At 45.0% G+C, this 24,606-nt stretch overlaps 1 protein-coding gene and 1 long non-coding RNA gene across 4 annotated transcripts; both read left to right on the forward strand.

The window, feature by feature from the left end:
* Nucleotides 1–2,605: 2,605 nt before the first annotated feature.
* Nucleotides 2,606–6,204, forward strand: LOC117854262 (uncharacterized). Its single transcript, XM_034736563.2, has 7 exons — nt 2,606–2,794; nt 2,933–3,037; nt 4,674–4,800; nt 4,877–4,948; nt 5,016–5,064; nt 5,139–5,490; nt 5,585–6,204. The coding sequence occupies exons 1-7, from the start codon at nt 2,761–2,763 to the stop codon at nt 5,620–5,622; spliced, it is 777 nt and encodes a 258-aa protein (XP_034592454.1). The 5' UTR covers nt 2,606–2,760; the 3' UTR covers nt 5,623–6,204.
* Nucleotides 6,205–9,847: 3,643 nt separating this feature from the next.
* LOC117854078 (uncharacterized) lies at nt 9,848–17,453 on the forward strand. 3 transcript variants are annotated; one of them, XR_004640180.2, is made up of 6 exons: nt 9,853–10,832; nt 10,908–14,426; nt 14,553–14,655; nt 14,736–15,820; nt 15,967–16,197; nt 16,294–17,381. It is a non-coding gene; the product is annotated as an uncharacterized lncRNA (long non-coding RNA). The 3 variants fall into 3 exon arrangements; XR_004640176.2 differs by having other exon boundaries at nt 9,848–14,426; nt 16,294–17,449; XR_011898063.1 differs by lacking the exon at nt 14,553–14,655 and having other exon boundaries at nt 9,851–13,426; nt 16,294–17,453.
* The last annotated feature ends 7,153 nt before the right edge of the window (nt 17,454–24,606 follow it).

The following is a 24,606-nucleotide window of genomic DNA, read 5'->3' on the forward strand; positions in this document are numbered from 1 at the left end:
TTAATTTGGATAGAGATAAGTTGATTTACAACTTTATAGTTCAAATTATTTTCATTTGGTGCCATCGTTATGCTCAAAGAATCGGTACAACTTTCAGATCTAAAATTAAACTTTAGATCTGAAACATATGTTGATTATTTGAGCATAAGATGATACTAAATGAAAAAAGTTTGAACTATAAAGTTGTAGATCTACAATTTTCATATAAAATTTATCTCCATTCAAGTTCATATGAATGGCAACTTGAACCGGCGGTAGGCTGGTGGTACATTTATAGATTTGCAATTTGTATTTTTTTTATTTTTGCAAAATACTAAAATAAAAAATAAAAAAAATTCTCAATATCGGATCCCCGGCCCATGTGTCTGTGCCATGCACGGGCCGGCCTAGACGGGCCCAGCAGCCTTGGGCGTCATGATTCACTACAAGGCCGTCGGCTCGGTCTGCCCGGCAGCAGCGGTGTAGCCCAACAGAACTGGGCCATGCAAGATTCACGTCGTTATGGGCTAGGGCCTAGTTCTGTTTCCGCGATAGAGACTGGGAGAGCAATTTTGCAATTTGCACACAGGCCGTCGGTTGTTGTCATCATCGCACGTGGTGCTCTGGCCGTTGGTTCCCGCGGTTTGGAAGGACAGGGACGACTTTGATGCGCGCAAGCGCAACTACCATGGCGCGTACATGTACGTATTCTTTTATGATTTTCCCAAGACGAATCCGATCCCTCTGGTCTGATCGAGGGTACCACACGGTTTCTGGTCATCGAAATCCGAGAAGCATCGCAAATTTGGAATGCAACGGTAGGGAGGACGAAGCAGAACTTGAGCATCAATTGTTATCCGTTGGAAACTACACGCTCACTTACCAGATAACCAGATCCTAGCTAAGATCGAAACTATGGAACTGTAACTGTCATCATCATAATAAGATGAGCCCAATCATCCTGCAGACCACAAAGGTCTGAAATGACGCACGAACAAAATTTGGTTACAAGGGGATCATCAATGTAGGATGACTGGATGAGCCTCTGCGGTATGGCAGAGAATCAGAGATGACTCGGCTCTACGGTACTGAGAGGAACCAGTCACCTGTAGCCCCCCCCCCCCCCCCCCCCCCCCCCCCCCCCCCCTCCCCCCCCGGTGACCTTGACCCCGATATCGCGAACACGGAGCGCAATTGCAAACGGCCTGTTGCACATGCTGACATACTACGAGACGCGCCTTGGCTGGCTGCTAGTCTGCTGCCTCGAGTACTGCACTTTTTATACCCCCAAGTATACTCGCCAACGGTCAGGCAGACAGGCCGTGTGCTGCATTCCTGCGGTTCAGAGGACTTGCAAGTAGTACTCATGTTTCATAACAATTTGTTTGAACATGCGTTAGGATTTATTTATTCTTTTTCGTCGCCCTCTGTCCTTCCTTTCCGACGGAACATCGATCGGATCCGACACAGCAATAAACATCCCGATCGGGTCGAGGACGGAGGGGGGGCCACGCGTCTTCCTGACGGAGCGTCCCCTGCACTTTCCATCCAAATTAACGGCTCTTTCTCTCGATAAAATTTCGAAAGAAATTAAAACTTTGGAAGTTCACGAGTCCGGGGCTCACGCAACGTCGGACGTTAAGGGGGTTCCAGGAGCGGACGGAGTGCGACGCCGTGGAATTCGCTCAACTTGAGCTCGACCTGAGAAGTGGGAATGAACTCAACCCACTCTATTCCTGAAGCGTGTGTTTGGTTACTGGGTCGAGGTGGGTTGGAATGGGTCGGATCCTCATCATCCCGTGTTTGGTTAGGAATGAAGTGGGTTAGGTTCGACCCCCGTAGGGAATATACCGTATAGATGCGGGTTAGAACGATCCCCTCAAAATGAGCGAACCATTCCAACCCAGTGAGCGAGCGTGTGACGCCGTGAGGGGCGCGGTGGGGGGCGCAGGCCGGCGGGGCGCAGGCCGGCGCCGGGAGGGTAGGAGGGTGGGGGGCGTTGGGGGCGCAGGCGCAGCGCGGCGCAGGCCGGCGGCGAGGCGGAGCAGGAGGCGCGGCGGGGCGGAGCGGGAGGCCGTCCGCAGTGGAGGAAGCCGGCGGCGGGGCGGAGCAGGAGGCCGGCGGCGGGGCGCGGCGCAGGCCAACGGCGGCGAGGCGGAGCAGGCGGGGCGCAGCACAGGCGGAGCGGGAGGCTGGCCGCGGTGGAGGAAGCCGGTGGGGCGGAGCAGGAGGAGGAGGTCGGCGGCGCGTGGGGAGGAGGAGGCGGTCGGCGGCGCGTGGGCGCCGGGAGGCTCCGGAGGAGCCGGAGAAGCCGGGGGCGTCGGGGATGAGAGGAGGCTGGGCGGCCCCAGGAAGAAGGAGGAGGAAGGGAGGGAGGAGAGAGAGGCTGACAGGTGGGCCCCGCAACTGACAGGCGGGACCCACAGCTAACGGTGTTAAAAGGACATCATCCCAACCCTCTCAACTTTTTCAACCAAACAAAAAACTGGGTTAGCTCCAACCCACTCATCCAAACACGAGCTGGATTGGCTCCAACCCACAAAAGTGGGTCGGCTCCGACCCGACCCACGTCGTTCAAAAAACCAAACACACCCGAACTAATCCATCTATCCGACCCGTCCCAACCCACCTTCGAACCACGCACCTGAGAGACGCCACCGGTCCGGGGTCTTCGTCATCGCGCTCGCGTCGTATTGTTCAGGGCATAGCGTCCATCATCGGCAGTTCGGCACAGCCTGGTCTCCTCCCCTTCTCCCGCGGCTCCACCTCGCCCCGCTCCGCATGTCAATCCATGGGCTGGTCCTGGAAGTCAGAGGTGCCCCCTTCCTTCCTCCTCCCCTCTGCAATCCGGGCCCGGATTCAATTCCTCGTCTCCCCATCTCGGAGGCGGCGGTACGGCGCCGACACCCTCGCTGATCGAATTCCCCCCCTTTTGTGTTGTGGGTGCCTGCAGTCACCGGGTGCCGGAAGCTGCGGGACACGGAGTTCTTCACCCGCCAGGACCCCTACGTCGTGCTCGAGTACGCCACCACCAAGCACCGCACCCGCACCTGCACCGGTCAGTACTACCGCCTTTGATTTGCTTCAATTTGTTTGTTGCGTGTATGCTGCGTTCCCCCCCTTTTTTTCAAATGTCAACGACGAACCTGCGTGTCGTGTGGGCAACCAAACCTGAAAACCTGGTAGTAGTACGTGCTGCACGAATTCAGACTGCGGACACGGAAATTCGGCAATTGATTCAGTTCCCCCCTATTGGGCATACTCGTTCAATTGGTCTGATTCCACGCATTGGGTGAATGTGAATTTGAACTGTCGGTGTTAGCAAGGTAGTAGTGTAGGTGGGCAGGTGAACGGGTCAGCTGCTGCCGCTTCTCATTCGTTAATCTCGATGTGGGGGCTGCTTCCTGCCTCCTTGGTCACTTTACAAGACTCAGTAAGAAAAACAAAGGATTTTTTTTTTTTTGGGGGGGGGGGGGGGGGGGGGGGGGGGGGGGGGGGGGGGGGGGGGCAACAGCATTAGAACAAACTCAGCTACAAAATTACAGCCAAATTAAAACAAACGGCCAAAAGAAGGTGGAATGATGTACAGCAACGATGGTGACGCAGCTTGGGCCCACTGGGAACAAATGCCACTGATATGGCACACACATCTGATACAGAGACCAACAGCCGACCAGCTGGGCTGGTTCTTTCTAACTTTGCACTGCATCTTTGTGCCTAATTTATATGTGCTGTCGATGTGCTAGATGTCCCTAGCTGGCATCTTGCAATCGACATAATATGTTTGATTCCTGATTTAAGGGTAAATTATTATGCTGGACCTTTATATTTATTTTAAAAGGGAATTCAGTTCGATATGCATATTTTATAACTTTTTCTATTCTCAGTTTTTTTTCATCAATGGGTGACAACTATTACGAAAAGATGAACATACCCCGCTACTACTAGAAGCATTTACTTTGGGTACTAAGATCCCTTTTTCCATTACGTGCCTAAGTGTCTATTATCTGGAAACTAGTTATGCGACTTGGTGATTCCACAGTTTCAAAAATTATAATTGCATTTAAATAAAACCTAAAGAATTAAGGAACCGTGAGTCATAACTCATGAGTATATGCAAATCATGCCTATAATTTTGCTTTGTATATTGAAATGGATCTCCCTTTTATTGTCTGGTCATTGCCAATTCATCTTGTGCTGTACACATTTATAAGCAATCCACACAATCTTTTTTTCTGGTTATTTCTTCATATAAAAACTGTATCTACTCTAGGCCAATAAAATGTGAATGCCCAGTAGGATGCTCGATAGGATTGGACCCAGAACCAGAGTCTATATGATCCTTTTTATATAAAAAAGAGTCTATATGATTTACCAATTCTCCTCCTAACACCCTCCAAGTGAAGTCTAGGATATTGAATTTTATACCATGGAAGGGAAGTTTTCCGAACACTGAGATGTATTCCTTCCTTGGTTCCAACATCTAATAAAGTTCTTAGCTACATGCTCTTGTTAACAGACAAGACTAATCCAAGTGATGAAGTTATTAGGCGTGACCAAAATGATGAAACATTCATCTTGCTGATTATTTACCTCCAGAAACTTGCAATCTTCCGGCTTCTACAGAACCATGCTTATTGATATCTATTAGTCTATTTCTCTTTTTTCAACCTAATATGTGATAATGTTACCAGATGGTGGAAGAAACCCAACTTTCGATGAGAAGTTTCATATACCCCTCATTGAAGGGCTCCGCGAATTGAATGTTGTTGTTTGGAACAGCAACACATTAACCCATGATGACTTCATCGGCAGTGGCAGGTTTGTGCTCTTAGGGTCCATCAATATGGTAAAAGGTGGTTACTGTTTAGTAACCATTGGTTGTGCTCTTCTGTAGAGTATATCTGCACAAGGTGCTCACAAATGGCTATGATGACTCCTCATGGTCGCTTCAGACACGCCACATGAGGTACTCCTGTCAAATATACCTTGAGCGCACTGGCCTTGTGAACTTTCTGACGGTGGGATATTTGTAGATCTGCTGGGGAAGTGAAGCTCATTATGCATGTTGATGTCTCGGCGATGGTGAGAAACTGATTATTATTCTTTTTGCCTTATTAGCACTGACATGTGCCTGATTATCTTATTATGCCTGACAGAAGAACAAGATGGGTAGAAATATCGCTGCATCAAGTACACATTCTGTTCCTCCACCTTCAATGCCAGCCCCAGCACTAGCATCAGCAGTTCCATACACTGGGGTTCCACCTTCATATCCACCTGCTTCAGCATATCCTGCCCCATCTGCATACCCTGCTTACCCAACTCCTAGCCAATCACCATATACCACTACAGAATATCCACCACCTCCGCAGCAAGCATACCCACCCTCACCGGCAGGATACCCTCCTCCATCATATCCACCGCAACCATACGGGGAACCATACCTGCCACAACCATATGGGCAACCATACCCACCCCCGCCAGCGGCACAGTCTCCGTATCCACCTGGTGAGTAAGATCCAACTAAGATAAATCCACCATATTTCAAGATATTAGTCAGTGCTCTAACTAGAGGACCTCTGTTTGCATTGATCTTATGCAGCGCCTTACCCTGGTACCTATCCACCAAGACCTTATTGATGTATCAGCTTCAGTAACCACAAGCAGATGACAATGGTTAATGCTATATGATGTGCCTGCGTGTGGATTCTTTATTTCTAGTTATTTGGTTATTTTCCTAACAAAATATTACGTACCGTCGCTTGACTATCGCATTGATCACAAGTCAACTAAAGGTCTAGTTGCTAATCGTTTCAATGAGAAATCAAAAAATAATATTGAGGATCCACTTGTCTGATGCCGAAGAAGGTTGGTTAAGTGCAGCAGATGGATATTGCTTCCTTTCTGTGAATCATGTGAACTGCCCAGCGATAGCGAGCATCAGTTATATATACCCTCTTCAATATGTAGGTAGCTTGCAGAATGTCTTGATGGAATCCATCCTATAATGCTTGCTGTGGATCTGCCAAAATAGACGCAAGATCCAGCTTGCTTCTGTCCTGGAGTCATGACTGACTGTTCTGTGTAATCATGCAATTGTACATAGTAGGGTATTGGTAGTAACTGCAAATATGGTACACTTGAGATTGCAGCACCTCCTTGACTTGGAACGTTTATGTAATAACAGTCAATAAATTTTTTCGGTGGTGAGCTCATTGTTTACTGAACTGAGAAATTTTACTTCCATGTATTTTATCCTGTCGTGTATTATTGATTGTAGCATTGTATGTTTCAGGAGTTTTTAAGTTTGTAGATCTGGCCTGTGGACGGTTATCTGTATAATCTGAATGGTCTGGGTCTGTCTGTTATAGTTGTTAGCTGTTGCACTTGGAATTTATGAAGTTTAATGCCATTTCAATTGTTGCGTTCTCAGCTTGTTTTTGAGTCTGCATCTTTTGTTGATTATAGCTGCTCGGACGAATACTGTACAGATCGATGCATGTTTTAGATCTGTGCAAGCACACAACTTTGTTCAATCGCAATGATTGTAGACTTACTTTTTTCATCATGATAAAAAAATTGTGTGCTAGATTGTTTTTGAGATAATGCAAGAGACTTTTGGGGAAAAGGATATATAGAAAAACATATTTAGCAATTTTTTTTGAAACGAACATATTTAGCAATATGAAAATTAAATTTCACTGACATACTATAGTATTAGATAAACGTAATAGTTTTGTCGCAAAAATTAAACGGGAATTATGTAAGCTTGTTTTCTAAAAATTCTAGCAGTCCATACTTTTGAGATTCTATCTAGATTCCAGAGCCATAGGCTTGTCGAAGTCCATTTCAAACTCATGAGCGCCTTGTGTCCTCCGGGTTTCATCCTGCTTGTCGCAGCCGCTGCGCCTACCCCTCCTCAGACGGGATCACCTGGAGGTGCTCAATGGCATTGGCATCTATCCCAAATTTCCCGTGGATTTGTTCCTTCATTTTTTTTTCTTCGTGTTGATCATGAATTCATGATGCATTGGGCTATGTCAGGGCCCTGGAGTACCCGCCCATGATTGTATAAGGTTGCGGTATCCTATGGTGGAATCCTATGGAACTACTTTAGTGCTCTCTGCAGGCTAAAAACTTGTACTCCGTAGATATTCAATACGACGTTAAAACAATTCAGTTGAACGTTCTCCATCACTGAAAGGAATTACCATTTCCTTAACAGGCTGTGACTCCACTCTTTACAATCTTTCATTTCCATCGAGTCTAAACTTTTGTTTGCTCTCCTGGACAATGTTCACTTTCTTTGCTAAATCAACCAAACTTTGATGTCCAGATGAAGAAATAACTCCTAAATATCAGAAAAGGAGTTCGTTGAGTTCTTTTCAGGACTCTGAAAGCAATTCATAAATGCAGGATTTAAGTTCCATCCAACCAATGTTTTATTCCTTCTGGATCTTCTAGCTCCAGGAATCTGATGTGACAAAAGGAGAGTGAATGAGTGATCCGAAATTCTTCTGTGGATTTGCAGAGGATGCTGCGGAATGGCTAGTTGATTGCATGCGCTGATGTTAACCTTGTAGGACAATTCAACTCTTACAATCTGAAATTGCTGCTCCATGTTGCTCACTGTAGCTTTTTAACTAACCAATTTCATAAAAATATGCTAATACATTTATCTTTGTTAATGAAAAGGTACTCAAGTTCAAGTGCTCTTACGTGACAAGGTAAATCAGTATTTAATCATTGAATTGTTCATTGGTTGGGGGATTCGAGTTAAAGATGCTTGTCTTTGTTTTTGTAAGAACAAGAACCATGTCTTTGTTAGTGCAAAGCGACACTTTGGGCTTTTAGAATGTAAAGATGTGATAATGTTGCTAGGAAGCTTCATGAACAAACAATTATGAGGACACAGATCGGGTGCAGTGATAACTGCCACTGCAAGATAAGCAGTATCAACGTCTGAACCGTCCAAGAGACAAGCAACGGCCTAGATCAAATTCTCGTTTTCTCCTTTTTCTCTTCACCTTCTCTTCTTCACCCAATCACCCGATGCCGCCATGAACGCCATGCCATGGCTGTCGCAGGAGTCAGCACTCCTCCAGCCACCTCTTCCCGTCGCTCGTGGAGGCACCACTACTCCTACTGTGCGTGCTAGAGCGGCCGTCATCAAACGCCCTCATCTGCTTGTGGTCTTGCGGAGATGCCATGGCGTCCGTGCCTGCACCAAGCAGGGCGCACACGTCGAAGAAAGGCTAGCGCGTGCCACCCCTGCGACGTCCCGCCGAGCGCTCCGGCAAGCACCCAGCGGCTACGATCAATGGTGTCATGAAAGGCGCCCAGTAGATGCTTGAGGAATTGCCTGCAAGTTTTGTTGTCCAGGCCTTGTTCCATCGGACCATCGCGTTAGTTAACTAGTTTCTGCATACATGAATTACTGCTCTAGATGAGCAAATCTGGTTGGTCTTGCTTAAACTTGGTGTGCCATTGGAAGTTGGTAGCACGGGGTGATGCAAACGCTCAAATGGTCGGACAGGAAGTGTCTTATCTCTGTATGATAGCCAATTAGTCGATTACATCTCTGAAACATTTTGATAGCCAATTAGATGACTACATCTCTGGAACATTTTGTAGAAACTTCTAACATTGATACTGAAAAGCGTAAAGTTCAAACACTAGTATGAAGAAAAAAGAAATGCAAAACGGTGGATCAAAATATATGTGGGATTTTAGTGTTGAATGAAGTAGTAACTCACAGCAAAAGACAGAGACATGTTCAGTACGTGCGTACGTGCTCTGTATGTCTGAGAATTCAGCACACCGACGTGAAGAGAAAAGGGGAAAAAAAGACCTCTGATCCTAGCCGTTACTTACCCCTTGGATGGATCAGATGTGGGCACTGCTTATCTTGCAGTGGCAGTTACCACTGCACACGATCCCGGTCCAACAATTATGTGATGTTAACTTTGACAAGCTTCTTTGTACTTTAGCTTTCACTTTTTGTAATGCGGACTTTTGTCTACTGGTTGTGGTTCCTGTGAAATATTACATTATTTATGTGGGTTATAGAGAACTTAATACTTTGCAAGAGATAAAAATATTATGCTGGCTGATTGGGCTATTTTCTTCTTTCAGTAAATTACCATAGCCAAATCTCTGAATGAAACTAGATGATGTGCGGGCATATACATGTTGCGTCGCTTACCTTTTAAGGTTGGTTGGAGCCAAGGGTTTAGTAACCAGGTGCATCCTTGTCAGATGATAACTTTTTCATTCTAGGTGACTGCTATCCTAACTGATCACTAATGGTGTACTATCATTTTATATATAAAAAAGGGTACCCTGCATCCATATATTGGTAAATTTGCGGTACTAAAAGAAAACATTGTATCTCCTATACATCTGTCTGTTTGTATGGTATGCTGAATCTTTTGATGCTATGATAAACTCAACAGTGTAAGAACTTGCAGCAATCTAATGCTTACATACTCAGATATTCTGAACTCCGTTCACTGATGCAAGTACAACATTTCAACAGTCAAGAAAGTAATATGCTCACAAAACAGTTCCTTGTTATGTGATCATGGATGCATTTCTGCATTTACATTTGTCATTGTTTGAAACATGCTCTGCTTACTCTAGTGACTTGCTGAAAACTACAGTTTGGTGTGGTTACAGTCTCTCTCCTTTGTCTGTTCACCTCATCTGAAAACTACAGCAGTGTGAGCTAAGGCGATGAAAGTAATATGCTCTATCACCTTATAATTCTGTACAAAGGTAGCTCCTTCCCTAAGTCTTGTTATTTGATCATGGATGCATCTCTGCACCTACATTTTTCACTGTTTGAAATATGCTCTGCTTACTCTAGTGAATCGCTGAAAGCTACAGTTTGGCTGCAAACACATGAAACCTCCGCTCCTTTGCCTGCTCACCTCATCTGCATTGCATCCATTTCTTTCAGCAGCGTGAGATAAGGCAGTAATCCCATGATCTCAAAAGGCCATCAGCACACACATCTACAGTGATAAAAGGATTACCCTCACCAGTTCAGATCTCACAAATGCAACTCTGAAACTAACTGTTCTTTCAGTCGTTACAGTTCAGCATTTCTCAAATGATAGTTGCAGGTCTTCATGGTTGCTTTCCTGATCTACCTGAATCCTGCCGTCAGACGCCCCCAGTTCACAACGCGATGCTGAGTAAACTCCAGGCCGGGAGAAAAAACCGCCGTCCGCGCGTGCGCGGGAGCTATATTGGTCCCTCGATCGCCGTCTCAGGCGACGACGAGCCGCCGCCCGCCGGCGCCCGCGGAGAAGCTAGGGACGTTGTGAGCGGAGCGCGCGGGGAGCCGGAGACAGATGCTAGTATGGGTGAATCTCGACGGATCCTCACGCGGGATTCGTGGGGACGGGGCTAGCGGAGGTCGGCGACGGCAGCGCGATCTCGTCGGCGACCGCCGCACCGCCGCCCGAGCTTTCTAATTGTTACCCGGTGAAATTTTACAAATAGGACCTTTGTATTTACATCTAGGACCCCAATATTTTGCAGAAAGCCCCCTGGCTCGGACGGGCCAGATGGTCTCTCCCCTGGGCTCCCGCTCCTGTCCGCCCGGCGGCGTCCGCCGCCACCGCCGCCGTCCTCTTCACGTTTCATTTCAGCCAGAAGCACAGAGCCCCTTCTTACCCATCCCCCGCTCAGGCCCTAGCACCAGCTCTCCACTCCTGAGTCCTGACCCCTCTGCTCAACCCATGAAGCTGAGGACCCCAAGCTAGCGCGCGATTCGCCGTGCGCTTGAGGTCACACACCCGGCGTGGCGGGCACTCATCTCCTTCCGGAGACCAATCGTCAAGGTTCGGAGGATATTTAATCCCTAGGAGATTGATTTCACCAAGTACGTATTACTCTATTTTTTGTTGGATTTTCAGAGGATGGTGCAAAACTGCTGGTAGAGAGTGCTAATGTCAGGCTTTTCAGTAAGCAATCTCAGCACAGATCATCTTTCGTCATTGGTTTGTGCAACTGTTGTGTGCAGTTTATGCATTACTTTGACTGATTTGCACAAAATATGTTTGCTGATTGTGTAGGGGTGGACTAGCTAGCTATTTCTTCATTTGATTACTTGATACCTGCACATATGGTCATTTTTTAAAAAAGTGGTGTAGAAGAGTGGACACTTTCTGTCCGAAAAGTTCGAATACAGTATTCGGCTTTATTGACCTTTTGCACACTACAAAATTCTTTTATTCTCTCATGGTTAGAGTTAATTGCCTGTATGGCAGAAAAGTTCAGTAGCAAGCATTGCTTGTTGAATTACTTTGAACATGCTAGCTCTAAAAGAACACAACAGAGCCAGTCGTATATTTTTCTATTTTTTATTAAAATATGGTTACTTGGTTAGTTTGCATTTCCCTAACATTTTAAGCTATTTGGTGAACTAGGTGTTAACAAAAAGATATGTCTACCTAGCCAAAAACTTGTTCCAATCCATAGGTCTGTCGTAGGTTCCTTTAGATTTCAGTAATGATTAGGAAACAATTTTGAGAGTTCTATAGGGGTGAACGAGGGAGCTTCTGGATCCATCAGTTTATATTTTATAAAAAAAAACAGGCATGCAGATGAGTCTGTAGTTTCAAGTAACTCTTCTCATTTAAAGCAGATTAATCAATTGGTTCTTGTGATCCCAGTAGTGGCAGGCCATTTGTCATTTTTGCAGCAACTTGGCAGTAGTTACTCTCTTTTCAAGTAGTGGTTCCTTGTATGCCACTACCTTTTCAAACTTTCTAAAATCTTTGCTTTGTTATTGTTCTTAATGAAAGAGCAGAGCTCTTGCCACATTGGTTTGCATAAACCATAGGAAAAGGAATGTAGTAGTTAGAGGTATTGAGATGAGACTTTTCTTTGTTATTATTCTTTTTGTTGTTGCAGTTTGGATCAAGTCTTAGGTTGGTTGGACCTAGATGTAACCTTTGAGGGGAAGGTTGACATAATGTGGCAAAATCACCCATCTTTCTTCACAAACCTTAACTTTTCATTGGAATGGACGATGCATGAATTTCAACTGTTAGGATCCTGACATGATGGTCTGTGCTGCTAATCCCATGTTTTCTAACTAAGCAGTTGATGAATGATGTTAATTGAGATTTAAGAAGTTCTTTCTTCTATTCAAGTTCCAAGGTTTCACACTGTCTGCTGTAGAAATTACAATACTTTTGGTATCAGTGTAAAGGTACTCAAATTTCTGGAGGTCTTACATGGACAAAGCAAATCAGTACTTAATCATTGCAATGCTTATTGGTTGGTGATTTTGTGTTAAAGACAATGTCTTTGTTTTTGAGAATAGGAAACATGCTTTTGTTAGTGCGAGATACACTTTGAGCTTTTAAACTACAAAGATTGTACTGCTATTGTTGTTGACAGGCTTGGCGTTAATGATTCTGTGTACTTTAGCCTCCACTTTTTGTAATCTAACTTTTATCTAAGAAGAACGATACGCTGTTTGTGTCAGTGTGTCGGTGATATATATTTTAGGTGTATAGTATTTTGCAAGAAGCTGAAAATATACTTTACATGCTATTTTCCCTTTTCAGAAAATTATTTTTGTCAAAGCTCTGAAATTGGATGATGTTTAGCCATGCAGATATATGTTGCATTGCTTACCTTTGAGATCGATTTGGAGCTTAGGGTTCTCTGCCAGATACATTGATATCAAACAACAGCCTTTTTCCCCTCTATATGACTACTAGGCCAAGAGCAGACAGGCAGATGTTCATATGGTATCCTGTATCGATATGTTGGTAATGTTTTACCTTGAAAGAATATGCTGTATCTCCAGTATGTCTGTTTGCATTGTATATCGGTTCACTGAAACTTTTGATGCACGGAGAACTCTGCAATGTAAAGTACTTTCAGTTATCTACTCCTCTCAAATTTTGAAACCCTTTGGGTGATGTACATGTCGATTAAATGGTATTTTTCTACAGTTGAAAATATGTTCTGCCAATCTATGTAGTTTACTCCCCAAATCATAGTTTGCTGCATCAAACTAGTACCTTCCACTAGATGACTGCAGCCTGCACATATTTCCACCTGTTTTTGAAATATGCACTGCCTACTCAAGTGACTTGCTGAATTTCATAGTTTGGCTGCATCCATGCCTTTTAGAAGTGGGAGACACAGAGTAGTAGTCCGAGGTCCCAGCATCTCAAGGTCCAGTTGCACACACATCTGCAGAGATCAAAGGAGGACCCTCAACAGTTCAGATCTCAAAATGTAATTGTTCACACTAACTGACCGGTCTGTCAATCATTACAGGTCAACCTTTCTCAAAGGATGCTATGCAAATGCACCTTTCCCTGCTTGTCTTCCCGGGCTGCTTTTCTGGTCCTCTGGGTGAGTGCAGGCGTTGCACGCGTGCTCAGACAGTCGGTCACACACCGGAGGACAGGTATTAAGACTCTGCCATTGCATGATGAGTCGATTGGTTAATGATGAGTCGATGCCATTGCATGCCTGTTTACACACTGTTCTTTGTGTCCTGATGAAAAAGTTGCTAGGTGATGCCTGATAGGAGCTAGCAAATCTGGGTAGGTTCTTGGGTGGAGCTGATTTGTTATATATGACAGAATCTGTCTTAACCTGATTGTCTCAACCTGCCCCTGTTCTGTACTTTGTCCTTCCTTCCTTTTTTTTATTCCAGAGGTGAAATAGCTGAAAATAGTAGGGAAGTGTCCTACTGTATGGTTCCTTTTATTTTTGGTCAGAAACAGTAGGCTAATTTGATTCCTCAGCCTCGGTAGCTTACGGAACCAGTTTTGGTTAGTCTTACTTCCGTATCTTCAAACTGCACAGGCGCACAGCAGGACATGACAGATCTTGTCTTGTACCAGAACTTGCACCCTTCTCAAAGTTAATTTCCTGCAAAGATTTCACTAGCCGGTCCAGATTTACTGTCTAAACATGATTTCTCGAAGTTAATTTACTGAACCCCAAATCCATGACCTTCAATCATTGGCCGAACATGATGACCGGGTGCTAACTACTAACCAAACACATGTGATGGAATGTCGATCATTAGATCAGAGAACCAGGTCCTAGGAACTCAGCATCAGGTCTGAACCAGAGGACATCAAGTTGGGGGCATCTCTTGCCGTCCACTTGGCGAGAGGAACAGAGGACATCCACTGGGAATTTGATAGTGTTAGTTGACCTTAACCATGCCCGCTAGCTCTGTACGTAGCACACGGTCACACACATGGTCATCACTAGATCACAACGCGGTTGGGACTTGGGAGCAAAGAAAAGGCGCTGGCTGCCTTTTCCCCTGTGGCGTTGTCACGTTGCGCTTGGATCCTCGCGGATGACGCTTGCGAGGCCGATCGGATGCTGCGGGAAAGGTGAAGGAGCTAGGGGCCATGCTGTTCGAGACGAGATCAGCATTATCCACGGTACATGCAAAGCTACTCTTAACACGTCCTTATCGGTGATCAGGTTCATGCTAGCCTGTTTGTTCCTGATCACCTTTTAGCTTTCTGGCACTCGCCTTTAACCTTTGATGGTTCACGGTTTTTAAGTGTGAAGCTTCGGCCAGGCCCATGGCAGACGGTTCTTTGCACTGCATGTTACTGGTGACTGTGTGAGAGACGACGGGGGAGAAACGCGTAGTAGGTCATAGAGGTAGGTGAAACAGGGATAATGGAGTTATTTTATCAGTAACCTGCAATTAATTAACCACTCGCGACCTTTTCTTTGTACAGTGAAAATCTGGTGGCGTGGCGTCCACCGGCGTGTACGGTGTACCCACATTTACGGGCTTGCACCATGCGGCTGTTCCCAGGGCAGGAGAGGACGGGCACGCCATGGCCTCCGTCGCTGAAGCGCGAGCAGTGCCATTCATGGCCAGGGTTATTGTTTTTGGAAGGGTGGTTGCTGTCTTGCTGTGGGCACTGTGCAAGGTAGCAAGCTGGAGGCCACTACTATAGCATGCAGTGATGACGCAGATAGAGAAGGTGGAGACGAAGGCGCCGACGCCAGGCAGGCAACAGTAGTAACCCTTGGCAGACGACGACGAGGCCGCCGCGGCCGGGGACGGGGACCATGCGCGTGGCGTGGGCACTCTAGCCTCGAGGAGAAATGGCATGTCCTGGCTCCATGGGAAAGGAGACCCGAATTGAAGCAGGTGGAGACGAGGCGGCAGGCAGGCAGGGATCGTCGGAGGACAGGACCAGGACCACACCACAGGGACAGCAGCAGGGAGATTTAAATTCTTCGCCGGAGATGGCGAAGATCCAGAAGCTGGGGGTGACCATGCATGCCCCTGCGCCGTGCAGGTCGCAGTACTGTGGTTTCTACAGCGGTTGCCTGGACTCTGCACTACATCTCGGCACTGCACGAACATTTGAGACCACCGTCCTCCGGCTGGTGGATTTTAGACCGCGGCAAGGTTACGGACGGGATCAAATTAATTCTTGTTCCGATGAGTTGGTTACTGTTCTACTCGTGAGGTCAGTTTCAGTTGCCGTTTCAGACACGGAATTTTGACTTGTGGATGCCTCAATTGGGCGCCAGAGTTTTTAGAGACGGTGAGGCCGGCCGGGGGAGGATCTCGCATCGGAGGCGGCCAAGCGCAACGGGCGGCGTCGGCGCGGTGGCCTTGTCGATTCCCCTGGCGCGGCGCGGCTCGTGGCGTGGCACGGTGACGCTGTCTGCCGCCGCCGGTCACGTCCAAGCGAGGGCGGGCGAGACGACGACGAACTCGATCGCCGCGCCATGCGTGCATGTGACCGCGCGCGTGACGGCGTGAGGCCGGCCACGTACGCGAGAGCTTAGCGTGCGGCCAAAGGTAAATTAAGGCATGGCTGTACGGCCACCCCCTGCATGTGACCAACTTTTTAACCGTAGAGCGAGATCTGTCGTAATCTAGCTAATCTTGCATCGCACTTTTTATTACTCGGCGGTACTGATGCGCTTGTCCCTCTCCATCTCCAGGTTTCATTTGCAGCTGGCGCCTCTGCTGAGCAATACTAGATCTGAATGAACCAGTACAAGTGCTGGTGACAAAGTAAACTCTGTACGGTGTGACCGTTAATGTACTGCGGGGGCATTGTTATCCGAAGCTAACGCAAGTGGACGGTGCAGCTAGGTACAGTAACTTTTCAATTTGACCATGGTAAGGAAACATGGAGGAGACCACCATGCAGTAACTTATGGTAAATATATGTAAGTGCTAGATAAAACCCCTTTTGATGCCTTCCAATTGGCTTAAAGATCCTTTCTGTTGTGAAATTTTTTTATTAGTGATCAATTACTGTACAGGGTCTTTCATGAAAGCAACCTCCTCGCTCCACCACAAGGATAGAGCCATCGGCCTAATCCTGCATTGCCGGGGACGGCACACCCTTCTTCACCAACGGTCTTCCAACAACTGCATCTGTAGCAGTGACAACGGCAGTGGACCATGTGACGGTGCCTGCGGCACCAAACCCACTTGGCCGTGTCGCGGTCATTGACCGCTGCGAGATGTGAGGCCTAGTAGTGCTGGGCTTCTCCTCCGACTCCTGCACAGCCAGCCAAGGCCAGCGGCTGGCAGCGCTTGTTCGGCCCTCCAGCCGGACCTCCACGCCATCACCTCCTTCACAGCCGCCGTTTATCAACACGGATGACTCCTCCGAGGTCGCATCTGCGGCGGCAGACCCGACCATGGCCCAAGCTGCGGCACCCAGCCCCCTCGCCCGCATCACGGCCGTCGCCCAACACCCTGGCTTCCGCCGTAGGACATGGAGCCCAGCATCGCTGGGGTTCTCCTCCGACTCCTAAACGTCTGGCCAAGGCCAGTGGCCAGCGAAGGGGGCGGCAGCGTGGCTAGAGATGGGAGGCCGGTGCGCGACCAGGAGATGGCGCGGTGGCGCATGCCTGGGAGACGGCGGCATGGCTTGCACAGTTGCGCGCCTCTGGCCCAACGGCACAGCCGGACACTGGCGGCGGTAGAGCCGGTGGCGGTGGCTTAGGGAGAAGAGGAGGCCAGTTAGGATTGAACCTAACCGCCCCTCAGCCACTTATACAGGTCGACAGGCTAGGCCGCCTACCAGGCCAGTGGCCTGCCAAGCCTGTAGGCCAGGCTGCTGCTGCAGGGCCGCCTCAGGCCGATTTGGGCTGCAAGCCTGGAAGGCCACCAGGCCTTGCATTCGCAGGGCAGGCTGAAAACCAAGCCGGACCGAGCCACCTTCAACAATTCAGTCTCTGCCTAATTTGCCTCACACAATTTTACAACAAAGCCCCTAGGCTTATGTTTATTTACATGTTTAGAATATTCTATTCTGCATATTTTATTAAGTTCCTGGATTGTTCCGTAATTATGTGCTATCATGCACATTACTAGATATACCATCAAGTATTAGCACCAATTTAATAAAGGATGCCAAACCTACTGCAGTAATTAAGCATCATCATGATCCGCAGGTCTTTCATAGGTTTTAGAACAATCTTTACATATACAATTTATTTGTTTGCATAATTAAATGCTTAATCCATATTCTACATCATGTAGAAGATGATGCAAAATTAAAATTAAGGCATATAAATATGATTTTGGAACAACACAAGGTGATGCGACCTAGGCACTAGCTGCAATAAGTTCTTATCTAAGAATTTATATGTCTAGAGACCGTGCTTTTAGGCAGCTTTTGCTCATCACTGAGAGGTCTACATCTTTATGATGATTACCTTCAATGTGTATATCCAATTTTCATATAAATGGACAACTTTGCATATGATCATCAAGTCATTTACTCCTATAGGAATTAACATGTTGTGTAACTTACTTTTGTTGCAAGAATCAACTTGCCTTCACTAGTTTTGCATAATCATAATGCCAACATGGTGATTACTCCTAAAATGACCTCCTACTTTACTAGTGTAACACATATAAGTAGAGTCTACGGTATTTATTTCAATAATGCAAACTATGCCTATAGCAATGCGTTTCTCGTCCACTACTTCAAGGGCTACCCCATTCCGGTGACTACCTTTTGATCTATTAACTTACTAGTACATGATGATCGAGTCACACTCGCTAATAGCAGCGATTTCATCACCCATCAAACATGAGTCCACACTGCTTGTAATTCAAGTAGCATATTGAATCAACAAGATTTTACATAGAGTAATTCAAGACTCATATTGAATTCAAAGTTTAGGCATCAACTTTTGCTTAAATAAATAGTAGAAAAGTGCAACATATTTAAGTGACTATCTTATGTCATATATACATAGACTATGCTTTGGCAATGATCATCAGATCATCTATTCTCATAAGAATGGAGTCCAAAACATGTGCAGCGACTTCTATCGCCTGACAATTATAGAATAGTCCACTTATAATCAAGTACCAACTTGATTCAAAAAAAATTGCACAACAATAATATTTCTTGCTATATAATTTACTCTTTGAGTAAATTCATTAAAAATACATGATCTATTCATGTAGGACATGACTAATGTTTCCAATATGGAATTTTCTAAATTTGCATCGGATGGGATTTACTCTCCAATATGGGCACTTGATATTAACGATATCATTAAGAGATTCATGGCAACAATGCTACCATAATTCTACCCTAATCAAAGTATCCAATTCATTATTGGCATTACCACACATACACCTTTGAGTATCCAAATGAACAAGATCCATTTATTCTTTGAACTCCCAGTAAAGTTATCAACAAAGAAATAGAACTTTCAGTTCATGGAATTTACAACACAATGAATCTCATACAATGAATCTCATACATAAAATATCACTTTCCTTAAAAGTGACCATAATGGCAAATCTCACATTTGTCTAAGGTGTGGTTGTACATTTCATGTACATATTATTTTTCCAAATCAAATATTTTGCTCAACAATACCTCCACTTCTTTGGAGGCAAGTGAATTCTTGGGGATCAATTTGAAGCTCACTTCAATAAATGATACCTACAAAGGTCTCCATGTAATCCCTAGAATTATCATTAGTTCAATATTATACTACTACGTGTAGTATATTGTCCATCATTACTATCATGTACTTCATACATGGTATTTATTCAGGATCAAATCAGAAAGAAAAAGGAATTTCATTAAGTGGACCACTACTATCACAAATATGGGAGATATATTCTCTACTTATGGGTATTTAATTATTAATTATAGATGCACTCATGTATTCTACAAATACCCATGTACGTTTTCATGACATCCATTTGTATAGTTTCATATCAAAACCTATTACTAAGAGTAATGATGATCTATCAGCACTCAAGCTTGATACAATGGACATGGAAACTAAATATTGATAAAATTCCTTTCATATTATATGGGATGTATTATATATAGATACATTAATCCCGAATGGCATGTTGCGTATAACATAATTTTTCAATCTTGGTCATTCTAAATCATGAATGATAAGAAAAATTATTCTATTGGTCATACATACATTCCCAAATCCTCAAATTTTGTGCAAAGCATGTGTCACAAGAGAATTAATTTTAAGACTCTCTTACCTTAAAATTCTAAATAATGAGCCACTAAATTTCTTGAACGCATTCAAGACAAGTTGGCCATATTTAGCCATTTATGGACTATCTAGGCACTCTAAAGTGCTTATGAATGTATTTGCAAATAGTCCCAAATGTGTCTCTTATTGATCATAAGACATCATAATTTTACCAAATTCATTGGTCTATTTTTTCAGCTAAGAGCAAAATTTTCCTGAACACAGGATCAAATCCATTCATATGGAATTATTTGATTTTGGGAACTAAATCACTAAGTCCCTGTGTTCATACCAATTATAGCTTAATTGAATCTCTTATTGAGATAACTCATTTGTATGACCATTAAAAAAGAGTTCAATTTATCAACATCAAGTTGGTAATATGCGGACTTACACACCGCATAATCTAAATTCATAAAACTGCAATCATACGGCTCCCTCCATTGCAGTTAGTACGTGAAAACTTTCCACAGCCAAATATTTCTCATCTACGTGTTGGTTATGTTTTACATATAACAATATCACCACCTCAGCATACATCATGGGCATTAGAGGCCCACAAAAGGTATTATTATCCGCCATTCATATAGTACCTTAGGTCTCTTATGGGGATTTACACACAAGCTTGTATGTTGATAACACTTTGAGGATAATTCCAGGCATTAGGGGGTGATTAATACCACACAAAGAATGCCAGAAATCCAAAATAAATGCTACACACATTTAGTCCTCACATCCACGTATATACCAAAGAATATCTAAACCAACAGTTCAGAACATATTTTATTTGTAACACATTACAAATAGCCTGCCAAATGCATTTTCTTATCAAAAGTTCATCATATACAGTCCCTACAATTAGTGTGCCAGAAAGAGTGATGATCTAACAAGATCTCTCAACTCCCAAATTAAAATAAGAGGAGGAGAAGTATGGTAACTAGAAATATAGCTTATTACATGCATCCGCGGAAATAGGAGGAAATATCCTCCAAGATAGTAAATGTAAATCAACATCATGCATGTTGTTAGGTATGTATATTTCTAGGTTTTCACAGTTTTGGGCATGTCCTCTCCCCTACCACTCATTCAATCAACGGAGTCCATCTTTCTACTTTTAACACTTTTAACCCCCACAGGCTGAGCAAAGAAGGCCATCTTTTGGATAAGCAGTGCACGAGTGAATAAATAGAAGAACCTTTCTTTTTTACCGTAATGCTTCTCGACTAGCATGCCTAGAGATTAACCCAGATTCCACGGGCAGTAATTAAGGGAGTGTTTAGTTCCAGGAACCTGTCACATCGAATTTCACATCAAATATTTAATATTTAGATACTAATTAGAAATATTAAATATAGGTTAATTATAAAATCAATTGCATAAATGAAGGCTAGTTCATGAGACGAATCTATTAAGTCTAATTAGTCCATGATTTAACCATATGATGCTGCAGTAAATATGTGCTAATTATGAATTAATTAGACTTAATAGATTTAATTAGCCTTTATTTATGCAATTAGTTTTATAATTAATCTATATTTAATACTCTCATTAGTATCTAACCGACAGGGACTAAACTTTAATCCCTTTAACAAACACGCCCTAACCAACCAACATCCCATCCCACGGAGACTCACAGAGCCAATGATGAAACCCTAGATCGATGCACTGCACCCTGCAAAGCCTATAAAGATTTCGGAAAAACATATGCACTCGAACACAAGAGGACAACGGCAGTACACATTCATCGGAATCCCAGATGAGATGAGCCACTTTTTTACTCGCCTTTGCCGTCGTCAGATCATTGCCGAGTGCCGATCGATATCTCACGCTCGCATCATGGTGACATGATCGATGATCCCACCCCACGTGGCCCGCCGTCCAGTCTTCACATGCGATGGCAACGCCCCCAACAAAGTTATCGCGGCTGAAGAGGGTATGATGGTCATATATACTGGCAAAGTGGCAGTGCAAAGGGACCCCAAGTCGACCCGATTATTTCACACGCGGGTGGCACGTACGCACCAACACCTCGATCCTTTCATATATTGCCAAACTGCATTTGTGATGCTGCTGCAAAAACAATGATTTCGTAATTACTCAAGGGAAAACGTTGTTGAATATGATGTACTGCCTCGAGTCACTTTTAAGTCAGTTTCAGTAGAAGTATCACGGAGAGTTTTATGGACATTAAATTTCATACCACATCAGCAATTTTGTTGACCTGGCAAGTTTTTTACGAGGAAAGAGAAAGGGAAGTTTCATCGTATATGAGAAGAGTTTCATCCATGACATTGAACACGTCCAGTTACCTAATTCTCAATCTTGATATCAGTGCAATGAAACTGTGCACCAAGACTGATCTTATACGACTTTCAGACAAAAAATTAAAGCTAAATACAAGCTAAACTTGATGCCTAAAACGTCATATATTGCCACATCAGGATTTTTCAATTTGGTGTGCCACTGACAAGTGGATGGACTACATACTGTATATGTCAGTGACAATGGATGGGGGTCAAAAATCCTGAAATGACAATATACTGAGAGTATGGACTACAAAGCCCGAAACATTTTTCTTTTTATATGACTAGATTAATGACGAAAATCTACCAGAACAACTCATGCTTCAGCGGATCTTTAACAATATGCATATACTAGTTTGGAAGTGATCGGCATGCTATTTTCTCCGGGTAACGTACACGTGCTTCGTTTTCCAGGACAAGATGGATGACAGAGCATGTCTCGCTCATTGTACCGTCCCAATCTGTGTACTTCCTTTTCCTGTACGTAGACATACACTCATCATCGATGCAAGTACACATGCATTAGATTCGTTTCAGCTACTACAGTGCCGATGACGTTGACCAGTTACAGCATGATTTCGAAATTATGACCTAACTGTCTCACGCATCATCATCTTCTGCTTCTCCGTCCAATAATGCGTATATGTTTTGTCCACCACCACACACTACTGCTTGCTAGCTCTTCCATGACGTTGAACAAGCAACAAACTTCAGCTGGATGTATACATATACAAAAGCCTAATCATGCATTTCCTCGACCGTGAAAGCGACTGCACCCAATCGATCCCCAATAAACAAACTGATAATCCTGTTGTTAACATGGTATTATTCATGTATAAATGCGATGGCCAAATCCATGTCGAGATCTTATCGACCCATCGATCATAACCGATCGACAGAGCAAAAGCATACATGAGCACAACCACCCAACAAGCGTACACGCCATGTGACAAGGAACATGTGCGTGGTGGCGATGGATCTGGTCATCACTCATCATCTGGACATGTACACGCTACGACGACGACGACACGGCCAGGCGCTCACTTCACTGTAGCCTCACCACCTAAAAGGACACGGGAGCAGGAGCTAGCGAACCCTAATCGTGGTTGGCAACTTGGCATGGACGACGACGATGCATGCATGCATCATGCATGGATGGATCGCAGGGATCCGAGATATCCTCTATCTCGTCTCGTCCGATCCTCCAGCTAGTCCCTTTTCACATTTGGACAGGGGTCAGGGGGCCATGTGTCTGTGTTTGCACAGTAATGTGACAACCGGGTTTTCCTCTTCCGGGGGACCCCCGGGCTTGCACTCATGGCACGGTATCAAAAGGTTTATGGAGAGATCATTTCACATTCATTGCATGGATGGATGAAGGATCATCCGTGCATTTATGCTTGAGGACCCCGGACCTAACCAGTATCTTCGTGGTGGCAATTGGCAAGGTTTTGGATCAGTGTTCTGCTGATTTGCTGGCCAGGGAACTGTTGAAGTGTTGTGTTTATGGTTCACATTTGTCTGCTGTTGGCTTAAGAGTTTTATTTGTTTGGATGGATGGAGTTATGAAGATTAGGGCGGTGGCAATAATGTAGAATTCTTGATTTCGTCAAACTAACCATGATTGATCTTTATGTAGCCGATGGATATCAAACGGTTTTTCACGAGTTGCCTTGAACATCTAGCCATGCATTTTTCTTTCATGCTATGTCATCCTTGGACCCACCATGCTCATCTCCTCTTTGTCTTCGACAGTGTTCCTATGACACTAATTAGACTTCCTTGACGGGTTTGTTTGCCTCACTGCTTCGTCACCATGTCTATTGTGTTGTCGCCATTGCTAGGCCCGCCCACACCTCACCTTGGCATTCTCTAAGAGCATGCGCTGGTCACCTTCAATATATATGTAGCCCGTTCCTTAAACACAGATTGACTTGGCGTCGAATGAAGTTTAGAAAACTCGTAAATATTGTGGTTGAAGGATGGCACAAGAGACGAATAGGATGTTCAAATGTCAACCTCTTCTAAAATTATTGTTGAAGAGCTTTGACATTCATCGTAATAAGACATTTAGCGGGTCAGTTTCACCCAAGAAGCTGAGACTCGAAATAAAGTCAAAGTTAGGTGGGCATGGAGTTAAAACTTACACGTGTTATTAGCCCGTCTATTAAGAGGGAGGTGAACTATGTCAGAACATGTTACATGTATTATGCGCGGACGTGTTGTTGAAGCAGCTGGCGATCGGATCCATCACGCATCTTGTTGTCGCGCCCGGTGGCTTAAAACGTAACCGACGTATGAAAGCGCCGTCCAGCCGTCCCCCGGACGTAGAATGCAGCTAGCGTTGAAGTATGAATGAAGTGTCCGTTTCCTGTCCAAAAGATTCGGGGGGGTTTTAAAGGAGACGACGACCAGCAGCTAGTCCGTCCGGTACAGTACCAAACGTCCAAACCCAAGCCCGCTTCATCGGCTGGAAAGAAGAACGAACCCGATCGATACGTGTACACACCCGTCACTTTCCTTCCTTTTTCAGCGCATAATTGCAGAGAAAGACCACGTAATGTCCGATCCGCAAACTAATCCCAACCGCAACCCAACCCAAAGCTGCACCGGCCGGCCGGGCCGGCGATGGAGACCCGACACGAGGCCTCAACTGAAACGAACGAAAGCCATGAAAGACGACGGCAGGTCGACGCTCAACGTCACGCTTCCCGATGCCGCCCGCCTGCCGCGGAGACGAGTATACGACGGCCCCAAACCCCAACCACCTGCCCGCCGCTGCATCCATGGC

The sequence above is a fragment of the Setaria viridis genome, chromosome 4 (assembly GCF_005286985.2).
Source record: "Setaria viridis chromosome 4, Setaria_viridis_v4.0, whole genome shotgun sequence".
Lineage (NCBI taxonomy): Eukaryota > Viridiplantae > Streptophyta > Magnoliopsida > Poales > Poaceae > Setaria > Setaria viridis.